At 38.5% G+C, this 19958-nt stretch overlaps 1 protein-coding gene across 18 annotated transcripts in view; it reads left to right on the top strand.

Moving 5' to 3' along the window:
* MTMR3 (myotubularin related protein 3) overlaps positions 1-19958 on the top strand; it is a 150823-nt gene that overhangs the window by 90747 nt on the left and 40118 nt on the right. For 12 of the 18 annotated variants that reach the window (XM_045457746.1, XM_045457753.1, XM_045457751.1 and 9 more), the window contains 3 exons: positions 1777-1860; positions 11754-11843; positions 12249-12365. In XM_045457746.1, coding sequence (XP_045313702.1) covers positions 1858-1860; positions 11754-11843; positions 12249-12365 — 210 coding nt within the window. In that variant the 5' untranslated portion in view covers positions 1777-1857. Of the gene's footprint in view, positions 1-1776; positions 1861-11753; positions 11844-12248; positions 12366-15305; positions 15339-19958 lie in introns of all 18 variants that reach the window. The other 6 variants (XM_045457741.1, XM_045457748.1, XM_045457739.1 and 3 more) reach the window with 1 other exon arrangement.

The raw sequence follows: 19958 nt of genomic DNA, 5'->3' as shown, positions 1-19958 counted from the left end.
TTTACTTTTGTAATGATTTCTCAGAAGTCACATCTGTGAAGTGGTATTGATGATGGAGCCCAGAGAAGCCTGCAGATTCTAGCTGTCAAATTCTCATGCATATATTAAGAAAAGGGAGATCATTTGACTCTGATGATTAGAATAAGAATCTTTTCCTTCATTTGGCCCAGTGGGGGTCCGTATTATAACTTATTAGACCTTTAATCCTAATGTATTACTTGACTCTGCAGTGTTTACTTTTTACATTACCATAATAATGTAAATATTTATTGATTTTTAATTTTAGAATCATTAACTTGAGATAAGGCACCTAAGACTTCTATTGCAAAAACAATGAATTAAAGTGTTACATTCTATTTTTAAAAAAATGTTTGTTTATTGTGAGATAGTTTGTGCGTGCACAAAAGGGGCAGAGAGAGAGAGAATCCCAAGCAGGCTCCATACTGTCAGTGCAGAGCTTGATGTGGGGTTCGATCTTATGGGCAGTGAGATAATGACCTGAGCTGAAATCAAGAGTTGGATGCTTAACTAACTGAGCTACCCAGGTGCCTTAAGTGTTACATTCTTAAGAAACATGGTCTGGGTGTGAGGGAAAGATGTGAGATTATTAAAATAATTTTGATGTCAGGAAACATTATTTCAATTAGTATAGGGGCACCTGGGTTGCTCAGTTGGTTGAGCATCCAACTTTGGCTCAGGTTAGATCTTATGATTCATGAGTTTGAGCCCTGCATCAGGTTCTCTGCTGTCAGAGCAGAGCCCACTTCAGATCTTCTATCTGCCCCCGCTTTCTCTCACAAAAAGAAATAAACATTTATTACTATAATATGGGCCCTAGATTGTAAGAGACTCAAGAGACATGACTAGATTCAATATGTGATCCTAGACTGGATCCTCTATTAAGGGAAAAAATTAATGTGAAGGATATAATTGATTAAGTTGACCAAATTGGATATAGATTAAAGTACTTCATGTTCAACTTTCTAAATTACAAAACTGTGATTATATAAGAGATTATTTTTGTTCTTAGGACGTATATGCTTAAGTTGTAAGGAGTAAAGAGGCATGGTGTATGCAACTCTCTTCAAAAAAAATTTTTTTTTAATGTTTATTTATTTTTGAGAGAGACAGAGACAGAATGCGAGTGGGTTGAGGCAGAGAGAGGGAGGCACAGAATCTGAAGCAGGCTCCAGGCTCCAAGCTGTCAGCACAGAGCCTGACACGGGGCTCAAACTCACAAGCTGTGAGGTCATGACCTGAGCTGAAGTCGGACGCTTAACCGACTGAGCTACCCAGACACCCTGCAACTCTCTTTTAAATGGTTCAGAAATAATTAACTGTGTGTATGTATGCATTCATATTTTGCTTACTAAGCCAGTTTGATTCCCACAGATAGGGAGATCCATTTTGGATTTATTGATCACCACAGAAGCATCCAATAATATTCCAAGAATTTGTTTTTGCATTTGCAGGTTAGTTTTAATCTTTATTATTTCATTCAAAGTTTATAACATTTTCTATGTTACTATCAACATTAGGAACATGACGAGCCTTTGCTACTTTTTTGCTCAAATAGGTTAGGACCATGAAGATTTTCACAAAGGCATTATGGAGTTTGGATTTGACTGGTGGGGACTGGCTGGTGATATTTAACTTGTTCTGGGCTGACTCTGTCAGATCTGCCGTAGTAGTATGTAGTTACTTTAGTTAGGCTATGGCCAAGCAGGGGGAAATTTGCCAATTTCGTCCTCTTTTTTTTTCCTTTTCTTTTTAAAGATCCAGGCATAAAAGAAAGAAAACCTTGCCAGACACGGAAGAAGGGACGGGGATTTCTCCTCCTAATCTGGGCCTCCTGTCATGGTAAGTAAAAACGAAATAACAAGAAAATTGGAATTGAACTCTATCCTGAAATTAAGTGAACACTAATAGTCCACGCATTTTTGTTACTCTAAATCGTTTCACTTTTCCATTCCTGAACTCTCTTCTTGTTACTTTTCTTTTATTGCTTACTTAGTAATAGAGTATTTTAGTGTATTAGAGCTGTTTATTTCTGTTTAATCCTGTGAATTAGATACTGGCTCTTTTCAGTCAGGTAATACATGGAGTCAAGACTAAAATTCATGGTTCTTGGATTCCATGTTTCTTAATCCTTTTATAGGAAGTAAGATGTGGTGAAAACCGTGTGTGTGTGTGTGTGTGTTGTGCGTAGGAGAATCATGATATGGTCATACACATATTCTTTTTGAATTCACCTTTCTGGAGAAAAGTAAATCCCTATGTTCCCTTTCTGTCTCTTTAAGGCAGTATTTTTATCCCAGAGAAGGTAAAGCAGCTTTGCATCCCCCATGCCTACATCTTTGACTAAAAAGAGTCTGTAGTGGACATTTCAGTGACTTGTGGACCATTTAGGGCCCAGCCCAGTCCACGGGGAGAAGATGGACCAATGAGCCGGCCACATTTCTATCAATCCTGAGAATATTGTAACCTGAGAATATTGTAAACAGTGCTTCAAGGCTTCAATCCTGAGAATATTGTAAACAGTGCTTCAAGGCTTAAAAAAACAAATGGTGCTCTGTAATACTGGCCTGCCTCTATTTTGTTATGTTTCCTAGATCCAAACTGTTTTTCATGCTGGTCTGGTACACAGAGAAGGAATTGAAAAGGCCGTGTTAATTTCAAGCTTCATTAGGGACCTGGGTGGAAAATGCTTTTAAAATTAAAAACAAACTGAAACACAACAGAAAAACTAGTTGTGCAGAAATGTCATACTAAAAGGAGAAAGGTAACTGCTTTCATCTTGAAGCTAGGCCAGTTTTTTCTTAGTTTGTTGGTATAACAACTTTTTGATATATCCTATATCCAAACACAGATGAACTTTTAATATTGTTTCTCTAGAGTACATTTTATTTTATTGGTTTTCCCACAGAGTTTTTAATGAATTGAAAATGTGTTTGCATAATATTTATATGGTATGTATGCCAATGCTAATGAATAGCAAATGACAGTCTTATAAAAGCAGCTGTGTTCTGTACTGAGGGGTTGTCCTTTTTTGTATACCACCACATAGCTAGCAACAGTGTGGTCCTGATCCTGATGCTGTAGGGTCTCTGTTGGTGCCCTGCGGATAGTCTTCTGGTGTACTCTGGGGATGCTTTTGTGTGCTGTAGTTGGGGAGCAGTATGGCCATGTGTCTTTTTTTTTTTTTTTTAATTTCTCGTGAAGTAACATTGTAATAAGTTTTTACAAATACTAATTTATAATTCTACTACCGGTACCCATGGTTGTATTCCTAACTAGTTCATGTCCACATGTATATTTTATATAGTTAGAATTAAGGCATAATTAAATTTCTATTTTGCTTATTTCACTAAAGGAATTAAACATTTTCCCATGTTACTTCATTGGATTCCTGATGTTCATTTTACTAGCTATGTAACATTTTACAAGTTGCTGAACCATTGATTTAATTAATAATTGATCTATTGTTTTAGCATTTAGGTTGTTACATGCTTAATCCTTATTATTATTTTTTAATGTTTATTTTGGGAGAGAGAGAGAGAGAACATGAGGAGGGGAGGGGCAGAGAGAGAGATGGAGAGCGAGAATCCCAAGCAGGCTCTGCACTGCCAGGGCAGAGCCCAGTGTGGGGCTCAGTCTCATGAACAGTGAGATCCTGATTTGAGCCGAAGTCAAGAATCAGATGCTCAACTGATGGAACCACCCGGGCACTCCTTCCCTTTTTTAAATGTATACCTCTGTGCTGATTTAAGTTAGCATCTGCTTTCTTATCCGAGTAAAGATTCTTAAAGGAAATTGAAATCTTTCTTGGGAGGTTAAACATTAGAAAAATATGTTTTCATGTTTTATTATGGAAAATCTCAAGAGGATAGTACAGTGAACCCTCCTATATGCATCAGTCCACTGTAGTAATCATTAATTCGTGGCCATACTTGTTTCTTCTGACTCCCTCACTGTCAACCCTTTGGATTATTTTGAAACAAATCCCAAGCATTGTATCAGGAGAATTGTATTTTTTTAATGTTTGTTTGTTTGTTTATTTATTTATTTATTTATTTATTTGAGAGAGAGCGCGAGCCTGAGGGGGGCAGAGAGAGAGGGAGACACAGAATCTGAAGCAGGCTCCAGGCTCTGAGCTGTCAGCACAGAGCCCTATGTAGGACTCGAACTCATGAACCATGAAATCATGTCCTGAGCTGAAGTCGGTTGCTTAATGGACTGAGCCACCCAGGCACCCCAAGAGAAATTGTATTTTTGATGACCTTCAATACCAGTCTTTTTTTTTTTTTTTTTATGTTCATTTTTTTACAGAGAGAGAGGGAGGGAGGGAGGGAGGTGGGGGGAGGGCAGAGGATCCGAAGCAGGCTCTGTGCTCACAGCCGTGAGCCAGCTGCAGGGCTTGAACCCATGAACTACAAGATCATGACCTGAGCCGAAACCAAGAATCGGACGCTCAACTGACTGAGCTACCTAGGCGCCCCTATCATCAGTTTTAAGAATAGTGACTAGAGGGGCACCTGGGTAGCTCAGTCAGTTAAGCTTCTGACTCTTGGTTTTGGCTCAAGGTATGATCTCACGGTTCATGAGTTTGAGCTCCATGTCTGGTTCTGTGCTTACAGTGCAGAGCCTGCTTGGGATTTTCTTACTCTCTCTCTCAAAAATAAACATTAAAGGAAAAAAGAAGAGAACAGTGACTGGAGGGGTGCCTGTGTGGCTCAGTCAGTTAAATACCTGACTCTTGGTTTTGGCTCAGGTCATGATCTTGCAGTTGGTGAGATTGAGCCCTGTATTGGGCTCTGTTCTGAGTGTGAAACGTGCTTGGGATTCTCTCTCTCCCTCTCTGCCCTTCCCCAACTTGTGCTCTGTCTCTCCTAAATAAATAAACTGGGGGGAGGAATAGTGACTGGAATTGACAATGAGATAATTCCTTTCATTTTTACCTTTTGTCAGGTATTCCTACATATATTTCACTCTTAGCAGCAGATAGTTTTTCTTGTTATCCTGGAATGCTGTATATGAATTTAGTTAATAGGCATTTTGACTTGTCATCAGTGTCTGCTCTCTGTGTTGTGTTTATCTGTAATGTTGACTTCCCTTTCAGGTGTCGATTTACCTCTCTTACCTGCATAAACCTGTAGCAAAAACTAGCCTGGAATTTTGGTGATTAATCACTTTTCAAGATTTTGTAGGTGGTCCCACTGACCTTATGGAACTGGTAGAAACTAAGAAGTGCCAGATTCCACAATTCCTGGTGTTCCTCAGTAATACTAGGAAATTGACCATGTGGAATACATGCCCCCTAATAGTAAGAAATTACTACTTACAGCCTAGGAGAAATTTGTTTGCAAGCCTTTTATGAGGTCAAGACTTGTCAGTGTGTTTCTTTCTTCTTGCCTTTTGTCTCCTTACTCTATCAGTCATCTCAAATTTGACTTCCTTTTTTTACCCATTACTCTTAAAAACTATAATAAATTAGGCAGTTAATTCAGCTTACAGTTAGCCAAATAATTTTTTAATACCGTTCTTCTAGAAGAATGTCAGTGAGTAGTTTGTCCTAATGTTAATTAAGTCTTTGGTGATTAAATGCATGTTTAGGTACAAGGGGAAAATTGGCTCTAAAGCCTTACAGGTAATGTGAATTGAGACAGTCTTTTTAAAAAGAGCAATTATTTTATTTGACTATGAAAAATTATTACTTCATACTCTTATCTTGCTGACTTAATTCTCTGTCCTCTTATGTTTAAAATCATTCATTCCATTTTCAGTTTTCAGTAGCTACTTTGGTTATATACATTGGCATGGATCAGCACCCAAGTGAATGTGCCAGCAAGAATGGATTTGTAATGGCTTCTCAGTTTGGTTTGGTTTTTAGCTTGCTACTTTAATTCTGTGCTATTTAAAGGTCAGTAAAAAACAGGGTCTGGTAATCACTGGAAGAAATGAGTACCCTTGTAAAATGATCTTGAAGAGAATAAAAATTTAGGCCTATATATTTGTGTGAGTTAAAAAAGTTAATGTGGTACTGAGGAGGCATGTGTAAAGTGTACTTTTATGTAATAATTTTTAAAAGCATTGCTCCCTCATAGCATTTCCTACATATCGCCTGTTGGTTTATGAGAGAAATCTTCCTAAATTCAGGATTCCTCATAACTTTTCTCTTAGTTCTAAGTGTAAATAATACTCAGTGTTCTTTTAGTCAAGAGCTACCTTTTAAGAATGGAACTAGAATTGGCTAAAAGAAAAAAAAAGGTAAGACTTATAGAAAAATAAGTTCCTTTCAAGTATGACTTATTATTCCTTCACCTAGTCATTGACCTCGGAGGAAATGACTGAAGAGGAATAAAATGGAACAGATTGACACAGAACTCTTTGTCTAACAAGTTTTTTGGTGTATGTATAGGGGTGGAGTCATGTTACAAACCTTTGTATACCCTAAGTAATTATATTTTTAGAGACTCTAAGCTACATGGTAGCTAAACCTTACTAAACCTTACTAAAATATACCATCTTCATTAAGCGTTTCTTTGCTATAAGAAACTGAATAGAGGGGTGCCTAGGTGGCTCAGTTGGTTAAGCATCTGACTTCAGCTCAGGTCATGATCTCACAGTTCTGCTTGGGGCTCTGTGCTGAGAACTTGGAGCCTGCTTTGAATCCCACCCCCGGTCTCTGCCTCTCCCCTGCTCATGTACATGTACACACACACACACACACACACACACACACACACTCTCTCTCTCTCTCTCTCTCTCTCTTTAAATAAATATGCTTAGGGGCGCCTGGGTGGCGCAGTCGGTTAAGCGTCCGACTTCAGCCAGGTCACGATCTCGCGGTCCGTGAGTTCGAGCCCCGCCTCGGGCTCTGGGCTGATGGCTCAGAGCCTGGAGCCTGTTTCCGATTCTGTGTCTCCCTCTCTCTCTGCCCCTCCCCCGTTCATGCTCTGTCTCTCTCTGTCCCAAAAATAAATAAACGTTGAAAAAAAAATTAAAAATAAATAAATAAATAAATAAATAAATATGCTTAAAAGTAAAAAAAAAAAAAAAAAAACCCAGCTTAATGTTAACATAAACATTTTTGATGAAAAATAACTTTTTTTGTCCTCTAGAAATAGCGTAAAGAGTGGCATTATTTTTACAATTTTTACAAATCTCTTTAATGTTTGGCTTAGTGTATGTTTGCTACATCTTCATATCTACTTCTGCATTTAATTTGTTAAAATATGTTGTTGGAAAAAAATGTGTTGAAATATATATGAAGTAAATCCAGCCTCACACAAATATGTAGTTAGAAGAATATTTTAATAGTTTTTCTGTCTGGAAAATATTGTGTGTATTCTTCTGTTATGTTATACCAAAACTTGACATATAATACTTCTTTAAAGATAAGGGGTACCTGGGTGGCTCAGTCGGTTAAGTGACTGACTCTTGATTTCAGCTCGGGTCATGATCTCATGGTTTGTGAGATTGAGCCCCTCGTCAGGCTCTGTGCTGACAGCATGGAGCCTGCTTGGGATTTTCTCTCGCTCTTTCTCTCTGCCCCTCCCTGCTCTCTCTTTCAAAAAGGAATAAATCTTAAAAAAAAAAAAAAAAAAAAAAGCTTATAATTGGTTGCTATGTGGAATCTGAAACCATATCAGTGAACTTTTTGTATTCTGTTACACTTAAAACCATTGGTCTGGGGCACCTGGGTGGCTCAGTCAGTTGAGCATCTGACTTTGACTCAGGTCATGATCTCATGATTCATGAGTTCTAGTAGCCCTGCATTGGGCTCTCTGCTGTTAGTACGGAGCCCGCTTTGGATCCTCTGTGTTCCTCTTTCTCTGTGCCTCCCCCACTCATTCTCTCTCTCTCTCTCTCTCACTCACTCAAAGATAGATAAACATTAAAAAAAATTGGTCTGTCTTGCACTTATTTTTTGATGTTTTATTTATTTATAAAATGGTAATATTTAATGAAAAAACTGGTTCAGCTTGTAACTGAAACAGTTGCACAGATGCTTTACATCAAGACAGCCATAATACATCAGTATGTGGCAGAAGTATTTGATGTTATTTCCTGTATAAAAAAGACTTATTTGAAGGGTCAAGATTTAATAAAATGTTACCATTCCCTCCCCCCCCCCCTTTATCAAGGATATTCTAAGTGAAATTGATGTCACTACTTTGATTATACTAAGATGCCATTAGTTTTATCTACTAATTCTTTTTGTATTGTTAGTAAAAATGTTAATACAGTGGATAAAGGCAGGTAATGTTTTAATATTATTGTGAAGGTGGTTTTGACCTCATAGAGCCCCTGATAGGGTCTCAGAATCTACAGACCTAACTTTGAGAGCCTCACTAGTAGTGTTATTGTTATATGATTAAGATTGCTAATTAGGTAAAACCTTCAGTGTTATTTATAGGTAGGATTTTTTTTTTCCTCTTTGAGAATAAAGAATTGTTGGAATTGGGTTAAGAAGCACATGCAGAACTGTCTCCTAACTGATGGTTATAATACTTAGTGCTGTCAGAAGAACATGATATGGCTTTTGCTCTTGTAAAATGTGCTGTATATGTAGATTTTATAATAACTTGTAGTTGGGGAAAAACTGAGAGCTTTCCCCCTACAGTCAGGAACAAGACAGGGATGTCCACTCGCCACTGTCACTCAACATAGTATTGGAAGTCTTAGCCTCAGCAATCAGACAACACAAAGAAATAAAAGGCATCTAGATTGGCCAGGAGGAGTTCAAACTTGCACTCTTCGCAGATGACATGATACTCTATATGGAAAACCCAAAAGATTCCACCAAAAAACTGCTAGAACTGATCTATGAATTCAGCAAAGTCACAGGATATAAAATCAACGCACAGAAATCAGTTGCGTTCCTATACGTCAGTAATGAAGCAACAGAAACAGAAATCAAGGAATCGATCCCATTTACAATTGCATCAAAAACCATAAAATATCTAGGAATAAATCTAACCAAAGAGGTGAAAAATCTATACACTAAAACCTATAGAAAGCTTATGAAAGAAGTTGAAGAAGACACACAAAAAAAATGGGAAAAGATTCCATGCTCCTGGATAGGAAGAACAAATATTGTTAAAATGTCAATACTACCCAAAGCAATCTACATACTCAATGCAATACCTATCAAAGTAATACCAGCATTCTTCACAGAGCTAGAACAAACCTAAAATTTGTATGGAACCAGAAAAGACTCCAAATAGCCAAAGCAATCTGGAAAAAGAAAACCAAAGCCGGAGGCATCATAATACTGGACTTCAAGCTGTATTACAAAGCCGTAATCATTAAGACAGTATGGTAGCGGCACAAGAACAGACATTCAGATCAATGGAACAGAAGAGAGAACCCAGAAATGGACCCACAAACGTATGGCCAACTAATCTTTGACAAAGCAGGAAAGAATATCCAATGGAATAAAGACAGTCTCTTCAGCAAGTGGTGCTGGGAAAACTGGACAGCGACATGCAGAAGAATGACCCTGGACCACTTTCTTACACCATACACAAAAATAAACTCAAAATGGATGAAAGACCTCAATGTATGACAGGAAGCCATCAAAATCCTTGAGGAGAAAGCAGGCAAAAACCTCTTTGATCTTGGCCGCAGCAACTTCTTACTCAACACGTCTCTGGAGGCAAGGGAAACAAAAGCAAAAATGAACTACTGGGACCTCATCAAAATAAAAAGCTTCTACACAGCGAAGGAAACAATCAGCAAAACTAAAAGGCAACCAACGGAATGGGAGAAGATATTTGCAAACGACATATCAGATAAAGGGTTGGTATCCAAAATCTATAGAGAACTTATCAAACTCAACACCCAAAATACAAATAACCCAGTGAAGAAATGGGCAAAAGACATGAATAGACACTTCTCCAAGGAAGACATCCAGATGGCCAACTGACACATGAAAAAATGCTCAACATCACTCATCATCAGGGAAATACAAATCAAAACCACATTGAGATACTACCTCACACCTGTCAGAATGGCTAACATGAACAACTCAGGCAACAATAGATGTTGGCAAGGATGTGGAGATCTCTTTTGCACTGCTGGTGGGAATGCATACTGGTGCAGCCACTCTGGAAAACAGTATAGAGGTTCCTCAAAAAGTTAAAAATAGAACTACCCTATGACCCAGCAGTTGCACTACTAGGTATTTATCCAAGGGATACAGGTATGCTGTCTCAAAGGGACACATGCACCCCAATGTTTATAGCAGCACTATCAGCAATAGCCAAAGTATGGAAAGAGCCTAAATGTCCATCGATGGATGAATGGATAAAGAAGATGTGGTATGTATGTACAATGGAGTATTACTTGGCAATCAGAAAGAATGAAATCTTGCCATTTGCACCTATGTGGATGGAACTAGAAGGTATTATGCTAAGCAAAATTAATCAAAGACACATATCACATGAGTTTACTCATGAGAAATTTAAGGTAGAAAACAGATGAACACAAGGAAAGGGAGGGGTACAAAACATAAGAGACTCTTAAATATGGAGAACAAATAGAGGGTTCCTGGAGGGGTTGTGGGAGGGGGGATGGGCTAAATGGGTAAGGGGCATTAAGGAATCTACTCCTGAAATCATTGTTGCACTTATAAGCTAACTAACTTGGATGTAAATTTAAAAAATTAAAAATAAACACCTAAAAAATAATTTGTAGTCAGACTTTCTAATGGATTGTTTCTCTTTTTCCTAAACTATAAAAATTCAAAATATAAGACTATTTTTAATACAAATTGTGATTAGTTCAAGTGCCACTGAGATTAGAAATTATTGGTTTTTTTGGAAATTGTATTAATAGAAATAAATCTTTTTTGTAATATAAGGCAGATTAAGGGGCGCCTGGGTGGCGCAGTCGGTTAAGCGTCCGACTTCAGCCAGGTCACGATCTCGCGGTCCGTGAGTTCGAGCCCCGCGTCGGGCTCTGGGCTGATGGCTCAGAGCCTGGAGCCTGTTTCCGATTCTGTGTCTCCCTCTCTCTCTGCCCCTCCCCCGTTCATGCTCTGTCTCTCTCTGTCCCAAAAATAAATAAACGTTGAAAAAAAAAAAAAATTAAAAAAAAAAAGGCAGATTAAGCTAGGGATAGTGGTTCACACATGTTTTCAGTTTGAGGAATTCAGTTCCTAAACTTAAATGTTTAAAGAAACATTTCCATTATGGAAATTTCACATGTAACAAAGGAGACATGTTGGTTTAGTGTGAACCCCTGCTTTACCCAAGTTTCATCAGTTAACCCTCATGGACAATCCCGTTTCAGTTAATTCCCACTCACTTCCTTCCTAATTATAGGCCACTTCCTTCCTCTCCCTCTCCCAATTATTTTGAACCAAATTCTAGACATTACATTATTTCATTCTTAAAGCAATTCAGGATGTAGCTTTCAAAAATAAGAATTTAATGTTATAACCTAAAGAGAAAAAACTATCTTGGTTTCTTACATGTAATGTACTAACAACTTAATAGTGCTTAGTAAAAATGTTCTTAACCTCTTAGACTTTTTTTTTTTCCCCCCATCTATAGTATATTCTCTGACTAGAGATGCCTAATATATTGGTTGGAACACTTTGGGGATGAATGCTTTTTCTTTGAGCTTTCTTCCTGTTCTCCTTGGTCACTGGACTTTGATTGTGATTATGCTACTAGACATGGCAGAAAAATCAAATATGATTACTGGGAGCTCTGAAATTATTTAAAGGTTTTGGGTTTTTCCAGGATGAAGAGACTCGGCACAGCCTTGAGTGCATCCAGGCCAATCAGATCTTTCCCAGGAAGCAGCTGATCCGGGAGGATGAGAATCTTCAGGTAATTATAGGCCACTTTGATTATAAAATAAGTATCTAGCATCATAGTAACAATGTAGCCGAGCTAATGAATTGAAGTACTGCACTGTATAATTTTGTTTTTCCTTAAACCATACACAAGGTAGAAATGCAAGCTGGAAAACCTCTCTCCTTTTAGAAAGATGTATTTCCTGAGAATGCATTGTTTGACATGATCATCTCTGTCATTTCCTTCAGTAATGTTGAACTTGAATAACCAAGTATATTTGAATTATGTGGACATAACTCATCCTCTTTAGGTCCTTTATTTATTTACCATATTTTAAGTTTGAATGATGGGTTTTGTCATCCATTCACTCAACCCGTGCTTGAAGACTTTGCTTTAACTGTTTTAAAACTCTGAAAGGTTTCTTCTTCCATTTTGAAGGTTCCTTTTCTTGAACTTCATGGAGAAAGCACAGAGTATGTGGGCCGTGCTGAGGATGCCATCATTGCCCTTTCTAATTATAGACTTCACATCAAGTTCAAGGAGTCTCTTGTTAATGTAAGTGATTACTATTTTCCCACTAAAGTAGATGGAGAAAGGAAGAATAAAAACTTGTTAATATTCTCAAAAAGAGGAATGTTACACAGGGTTGAGTATGAAAACATTGTTTACTCTGCTTTTCTCTTACTGAATTTAGCACTTAGGGACACTAGGTTAACAAGCAACTCTTAGGCTTGATTTAAAATGTTACATGTAGTTGTCAGCTGAATTGTCCATTGTTTAGTAATACTGAGCAATCTGTACTAGGTAACGGTGTATCATTAACTTTATAAGGGTTCAAAGGCTGAATAGGTTTTTATTCTTCAGTCTTTAGTAGTTACCAATTGCCTGAGTTGAGATAATTTCCAGGACCTTAATGTCAAATAATGAGATGTATTTTGAGCTCAGTGCGGACTCTCATTATAGGATGAAGTTAACTGTAATGGCTGCTTAGTGGAAGAGCATAGATGTTAAATACAGTGTTTGTTTGCATAATGGACTATATTACTGAAGAAAATGAAGGCTCTCAGATCTCAAGAGTGCATTTACCCTTTTCAGTTATGAGGGTACTCTCTGATCTGGTTCTTCACTGCACTGCCATCATTAGTAGTTTTCAATGAATGTGCTTTTCACCACAAAGATACGAAAGTTCATGTACTTCCACCAAATGAATGCCTTCTTCCTTTTTCATTTGGTAGTATTGTGGCTTTCTTTTTGCAGTTTGGTTCTACCGCAGAGAAATGTATTATGACACTTTATAAGAGCTCAGGGCTTTACTTTCAGATTGTGTGTTTTGGTGTTCATTTTGGGATTCTTTGAAATCTGTCACTTATTTTACTCAGTGGTCCAAAAGTTCCCTGACTTCTTTGACACACTCTTTCCTTTGTAGAATGGCTGCCATTTTGTTTGTAATTGGCTTTTATTATTTATGTAGTATTTATTACTCTTTGTGGTTAAGCATTTATATCCCGAAGACATTATGGCCTGAATTCCTCTTGGCATCTAGATTTGGACTACGATCATAGCTATTAATGTTAGTTTTCTGTCCCATCAACTCAGAATACACATTGGGTTCATCAAGGAGAGAGGCATGCTGTGCATTCATACCCAGTAGCACTGTATTCAGAAGTGTCCCTTTGGTACTGGGTGGCCATGATGGGGGGAACTGGATGGAAACTCCTATAAAATCCAAACAACCAGAAATTACCCACCAGCTACTGTGGAAGTAAGGACAGTAATAATTAGTAGAACTGCCCAGTTTAATTTTGTGTTTAAATTCTGTTTATATGTTTGGAATTAATGAAATTGTAATTAAATTGCATGTGGGGAGGATATGGTTTCGGGTTTTTTTTTTTTTTTTTTTTGGCCATATAGTTTTCTATCTCTCAACTTGGTTTATAGCCACGTATTTCAGAAGCTACTTGTAGATCTATTTGGGAATAGGGTCTGTTGGATAGAAAGTATAGATTTGACCATGTCATTTACTAGCCGAAAGCCCTTCAGCGTTTCTTTACTTTTTCTAAGATGAAATTACTTAGCATGGTATCAGGCTAAGTGGTGTGATCCTTGGTGCCTAACTTTGGTTTCTTCCTTTTCCCTCTCCTTCCCTTTGCATTATTAGTAAAACCACCCTCCTTGAAATATTCAACCACACTTTACACCTCTGAGTTCTCTCACTTCTCTCCTGCTTGGGAGCTTCTCTTCATCTGTCAAAACCCAGTTTAGGTGGTAATTTCTGTGAAGCCTTTCTCAGTTTCCTCCCTGATGGTTTATTACCTTCACCTCTGGCTTCTTTGGTATCTCTAACACACCTTTACAACATTTATGAAATGTGTTGTAATTTTTTGGTTATTAAGAATCTAGCATGTTTCCTGGTGCCATGGTATTCAGTAAATATTAAGTGATGTGAAGTTAGTATGGGTTTGAAGTGGATATTAGACCATTTTTAAGCCCCTTTTGGGTTTAAAGCTCATTTAAAAACAATTTCTGTGTGAACAGGACTGTGTCATCATCATCTCTAACAGTGGCTGTATGAGTAGGCTCTTTACTGGAATCATTGGTCCCCCATTGTGATTGAGGTACAATGCTTAAGAAAACTTACTGTTCTTACTTGTGCCCCATTTCATCACCTAAAAGTGTTTTCTCAGCATAATAACCCTCTAAGGCATAGAGCCTGCATGTCAATTAAAAATCCCGACAATGGCTTTGCACAGAGAAATAATGGTGCAAAAGTATTTTGGCATTGCAGTGATTTTAAACATTCAGATTGAGACCAGGATTTCTCTATACAAATAAATTAATCACGTCATAATAGTAAGCTTCCTAAAACCTGTGGTTACTCCAGAAAACAGTGGCTCTTCCTGCACTAGGTCCTGGGTGGAGTCCAGAGAGTTGGTGATGTTGCCCCTTCTCCTTTCCCTCTCTCCTTTCCTCTCTCAGCAGATAAGTATTTCAATAAAATAAATGAGGTCAAGAAACCCCCCCCCCCCTTTAAGAGGTTATTATATCTAAATCAAACTTCAACTGTCAAAGCCCAATATGCCAGTATATATTGTGGCATGCCCTGGTTTGCATCATTTTGTATTCCTTTAAAATAACACATGTAGCACTTCAGAAAGGGACTTACCATCAAGTTTTAAGTAGCTACCGGATATCATATATTCTCTTTTAATTTCACAGCACTTTGAATAAAACCTTTTTGTAGATTTGGATGCCATAACATCATTACTTTATGCATATTCACTGGGTATCAGGTTTCCAAGTCCTCGGGTAAACAGCCTCTGTAGTAGAGTTCATTGCTGCCTTTAAGATATGAATTGCTCCCATTCTGTGCTTTTCCCAAACTGTATTTCTACATATGTACAGGTGTATTTCTTTGCTCAGCTAATTTATAAACAAGTAAGTTTTGAAGTGGAATTCATGAAAGTTTAAAACAGTTTTTGTTGTGTAATTCAATAGACTGCCTCTCAATCTGCTGCTTCTGAAATCCCAGTAAGTAGCATGGGAATCCTAGGTGGTTTTTGCACCTGTGCTTTGGAACAAGTTGGTTTTGACTGTCCGATGTTCACCTTGCAAAGCAGCAAAATTTGTCCTCTCTGCATGAGTCCCTTCGCTACTTTTACTAGACAAAGTTCTAGTGGCACACTGTGATGAGAACGATTTGTAGAGTGAGGATAAAGCCCCACAGTTTATACATAAACAGATGGGATTGTGACCTTCAAAAAATGTAAACTGAATTTCAATGAGGAATAATTTGTAAAATTTTGAAAAAGGACATTAAAACTTCTGTTTCCACCTGGTCTGTTAACGCTTCTTAGGAAAAATGTGAAATTGTAACAGCTGCAAAGACTTTCCTTAGCGTTTTTTCACATTTTTTCACATTTTAGTACAGCAAAAATCTTTACTCCCCAAGCATCAAAAGGAAGTTATTCTTAACAGTTAATGCACCTTGGTTGCAGCATTCGTGTGCCAGCAGAGATCTCTAAATCAGTACTGAAGAGTAGATTGTAAATATAAAAGGTGAACAGTAAAGAGTTTGGGTCTTTAACTTGTGACAGTCTTCTTCTGACTGGTTTTTATAGAAGATTTAGGGCCCAGATATTCCACAGTTTATTACAGATTTTAGATTTTGACTTACTATTTTCACTCCGTTATTGCCTTTTTTTTTTTTTTTTTTTAAATCTTTATTTTGAGAGAAAGACTGAGAATGCAAGCAGGGGTGGGGCAGAGGGAGGGAGGGAGGGAGAGAGGGAGAGAGAGAGGGAAGGAATGAATCCCAAACAGGGTCTGCACTGTCAGTGCAGAGCCGGACGTGGGGCTCAAACCCACAAACCGTGAGATCATGAAATCAAGAGTTAACCAACAGAGCCACCCAGGTACCCCTGTTCCTGCCATTTTTACTTCAAACGTATGTACAGGATTAGTACTTATCATTCACTCTATAAAAAGAGTATGCTTTTATTATTTTTTAAAAATGTTTATTTTTGAGAGAGAGAGTGTGAGCTGGGGAAGGACAGAGAGAGAGGGAGACAGAGAATCCAAAGCACGTTCCACGCTGTCAGTGCAAAGCCCTGTGTGGGGCTCAAACTCACGAACTGTGAAATCATGACCTGTGCTGAAGTTGGACTCTAAACCTGCTGAGCCACCCAGGTGCCCCAGTACATTGTTTGTAAAAGGTAGAAATTATCCCAGTTTTAAATTCTGGTGCTTAAAAATAATGTACACGTGCATGCATTCACGCACACATGCGCGCACACACACACACCCAGAATGAAGTAAACATACTAGGTTATGATGACATAAAATTCCCTCTGGAATGAGACGGTACTGTGGGTCTTTAATACTGTGCATGTTTATTAAGTTTTTAACTGCTGCTCTCCTGCTTTTTTGGATTGATGCTCTTACGAATTTTGGTGTCTGTGATGTAACTGTTGGCCTTTTGAGGAATTAACAGCACTGAGTGTGTTTGGTGTTTTGTTTTGAGCATGAGTTTGGTGGAGTTTATAAGTGGAAACGCACTGTAAAGGAAGACAGAATTACCTGTCACGTAGAAGGTAGAGGAGAAAGAAGCAAAAAGAAAATGAGTTGGCACAAAACACTGAAATCAGTAGGTTAGGGAGAATTTGAATTAGATTCTTCCTACTCTTCCATGGATAGAACTGTCCCCAAATCATCTTGGTTTAAATTCTGTTTTCTTCTTAAAGGTCTTTGATGGAAAGACCACTTAATTCTGAAAGAAATATTAAAGTAGAACTCCTGCAGAAAGGAGGGACAATCTCAGTGGAAGAAAGAAAGGTGCACCATTATAATGGAAGGAGCCTACGCTAGAGGACAGACATGGTTTTCTGGTCCTGACTTTGCCTCTAGCTTCTAGTATAGAGGCTTAACCTCCCTGGGCTGTAAAATGGCCTAGAATTGAATGACATAAATTCAGTGACATAGAATTCAGTGGCACTGATGAGAATCTGTAATTGTTTGCTGATGGGGTTGAACATTGGGTGTTTCTGGTTATAGAAATGGTAAGAGATCGTTTTTGATGTATAAGGAGAATTCAGAAACCTAAAGCAATGAAGTAGGCCTTTAAAAAAAAGTAGAGACCTTATATGTTTTGTTTGGGTGTATGAAGAGGAAAAGAAGGCCTCTTCCACCTTTTTAGAAGAGGAAGCAGTCTTGATGGGGATTGGGGTAGAAATGAGAAGAAAAAAGGGAGATGTTCATTTGATATAAAATCAGGTATTTCTCTCTTATGTCTCTCTTCTTATTGCTGCATATTAAACTTCCCTGCATGTGACAATCTGCATGAGCATTAAAATCTGCTGTTTTCCATATCTATGACTTGAGTACACATGGTTGTTTCTGTTGATTTGCCAGGTAGATCTGCATACTAGCATCTGGTATTTATACCCTTCTTCCTTAAATTTGCAATGTGAAAAATGTGTAAAAATTTGCATATCGAATGCATTTTAGGTAGTGAATATTTCACATGCTCTGAGGTATTTCATTATTCTGGAAGTCTGGACCCAGGCCCTTGGGGTCTCAGACAATAGTAGGGGATGTCAAGCTTACCTCTTCTTTGTAGCACAGTAGCTTAGGCTGGTCCAGTCCCTCTAGCAGCTGCTAATAGCATTAGTTGGTTTTCAGATTTTATGGTTATAAGGAGAGGTGATTGAGAGGGACCTGGGATTCAGGTGACTGCTCAGAGATCTGTCTCTCCAAATCAGTGGATTTTTAAAGCTCACTTTTACTCCACTCTAGGTTCTTTGTATTCCCTCTGCCTGGGACTTGCTAAGTTGTGACCATCTGATGTTCAGAAAACAGGAAGTTTGGAAACTTGTCCGAGGAAATTAGGAAGCAAGCAAAATTTTAGTTGGTAAAATTTTAGAAAATTGAAATTAGAATTCTTAATTGCCATTCTGGCAGCCACTTTTGGGAAGGGAGGAAGAAGGGAAATGAGGGTACATTTAAAAACAACAACAACAAAGCAATATGAGTCTCTTACAGGCCAAAGGACTGGCCTGGAAACAAATCAGCATTGTCTTCCATTCTCTATCTTTTTAATCTACTATTCTTCACAATTCTTGATAGTTTATCCCTACTGATTGGTATATATTGTTGTTTTTTCCTTCTGAGATGTACACGTCTTAAAAAAATTTTTAGCCGCATCACCTGCTGTTTCTGTAGCACCTTGTGGTTAAGGACTTAAAAACAGAGGGCCAGAGCTTCTTTTTTTATCAGAACACAGGCAAGATTTCTTCCCTTACCCTCAGTCCTATCACAAGTATAAGGACATTTTGTAGATTGTAGACTTAGAACTAAGGAAGAAGGCTCTAGTTCTGAGGTAGAAACTTCCAGTCATTATCTGTATAATATTATTTTGCTTTCTTCTCTTTTTTAATCCCTGCCCCAGTTTCTGTTTCTGGTCTCAGACATCCAGCACTGGGCTTCTTTTTGATCCTGACATCATCGTCCTGAGAGGTTGCTGATTCTGGCAACTGCATGGTGGGGCAGGGTTTGCAGGAAGCCTGTTTCTGAAACTGGCTTAGCTAATATGAGGGCTACCCTGTGCAGGCATCACTTTCTTGTTTCTGTATTGGAGGAGAGTGCCCTCCTCTTTTCATGCTACACATGAATTGTTGGAATGCTACTTGCAATTCCCAGAGCTACATTTTGGCTGGGCATGATACAGTGTAAGAGACAGTGGTCTACACCTTCTTCGAGGAATGAGTGTATCCACAATTATTTTACCAGGCTCTCTTTAGAAGTTTTGGAGGGGCACCTGGTTGGCTCAGTTGGTTAAGTGTCCAACACTCACTCACTCACTCTCTCTCTCTCTCTCTCTTTTAAAAATTTTTTTAAATGTTTATTTTTAAGAGTGAGAAAGAGGGCGTGTGGGCAAGGGAGGGAGGGGAAGAGAGAGGGAGACCAAGGGTCTGAAGCTGACTCTATGCTGACAGCAGAGAGCCTGGGGGGTCGAACTCATGAACTGTGAGATCATGACCTGAACTGAAGTCAGATGCTTGACCGACTGAGCCACCCAGGCTCCCCAAGCATCTGACTCTTGATTTCAGCTTGGGTCATGATCTCCTGGTTCATGTGATTGAGCCCCACGTCAGGCTCTGTTCTGATGGCATGGAGCCTACTTGAGATGCTCTCCCCCTCCCCCACTTCAGTCAGTGTCTCTGTCTCTCTCTCTCTCTCTCTCTCTCTCTCTCTCTCTCAAAATAAATGGATAAACATTAAAAAAAAAACATTCATATATAGAAGTTTTGGAAATTGTTTTTTGAAACCAGGGGTAGAGTCAAGGTGAATTGAGCAAGAGGGAGGAATCTTACATCAACTTGAGGATCTGTCACCTTGTTCAAATGCTTTCTCTATTTGCCTCTCTTCTCCCATCCCTCTCCACTATTGTACTTCTGTGTTCAGTACAGTCTGTTCACCATATTGTCAGGGGAGAGAACCATTCCATCTTGTTCATACTTCAAACCCCACTCAGCTCCTCTGGTCTTTTGAAGCAAATTAGACCTCACTGGTTTTAGGACCTTTGACCACTGTGTGGCCTGCTCCCTGCACTTTGATACCTGTGGGTCTCTTCTGCTTATCAGAGAGCCTGAC

Source organism: Leopardus geoffroyi, chromosome D3 (assembly GCF_018350155.1).
Source record: "Leopardus geoffroyi isolate Oge1 chromosome D3, O.geoffroyi_Oge1_pat1.0, whole genome shotgun sequence".
Lineage (NCBI taxonomy): Eukaryota > Metazoa > Chordata > Mammalia > Carnivora > Felidae > Leopardus > Leopardus geoffroyi.
Note: the sequence above shows the minus strand (reverse complement) of the source record. Positions and strands in the feature narration are given on the sequence as shown.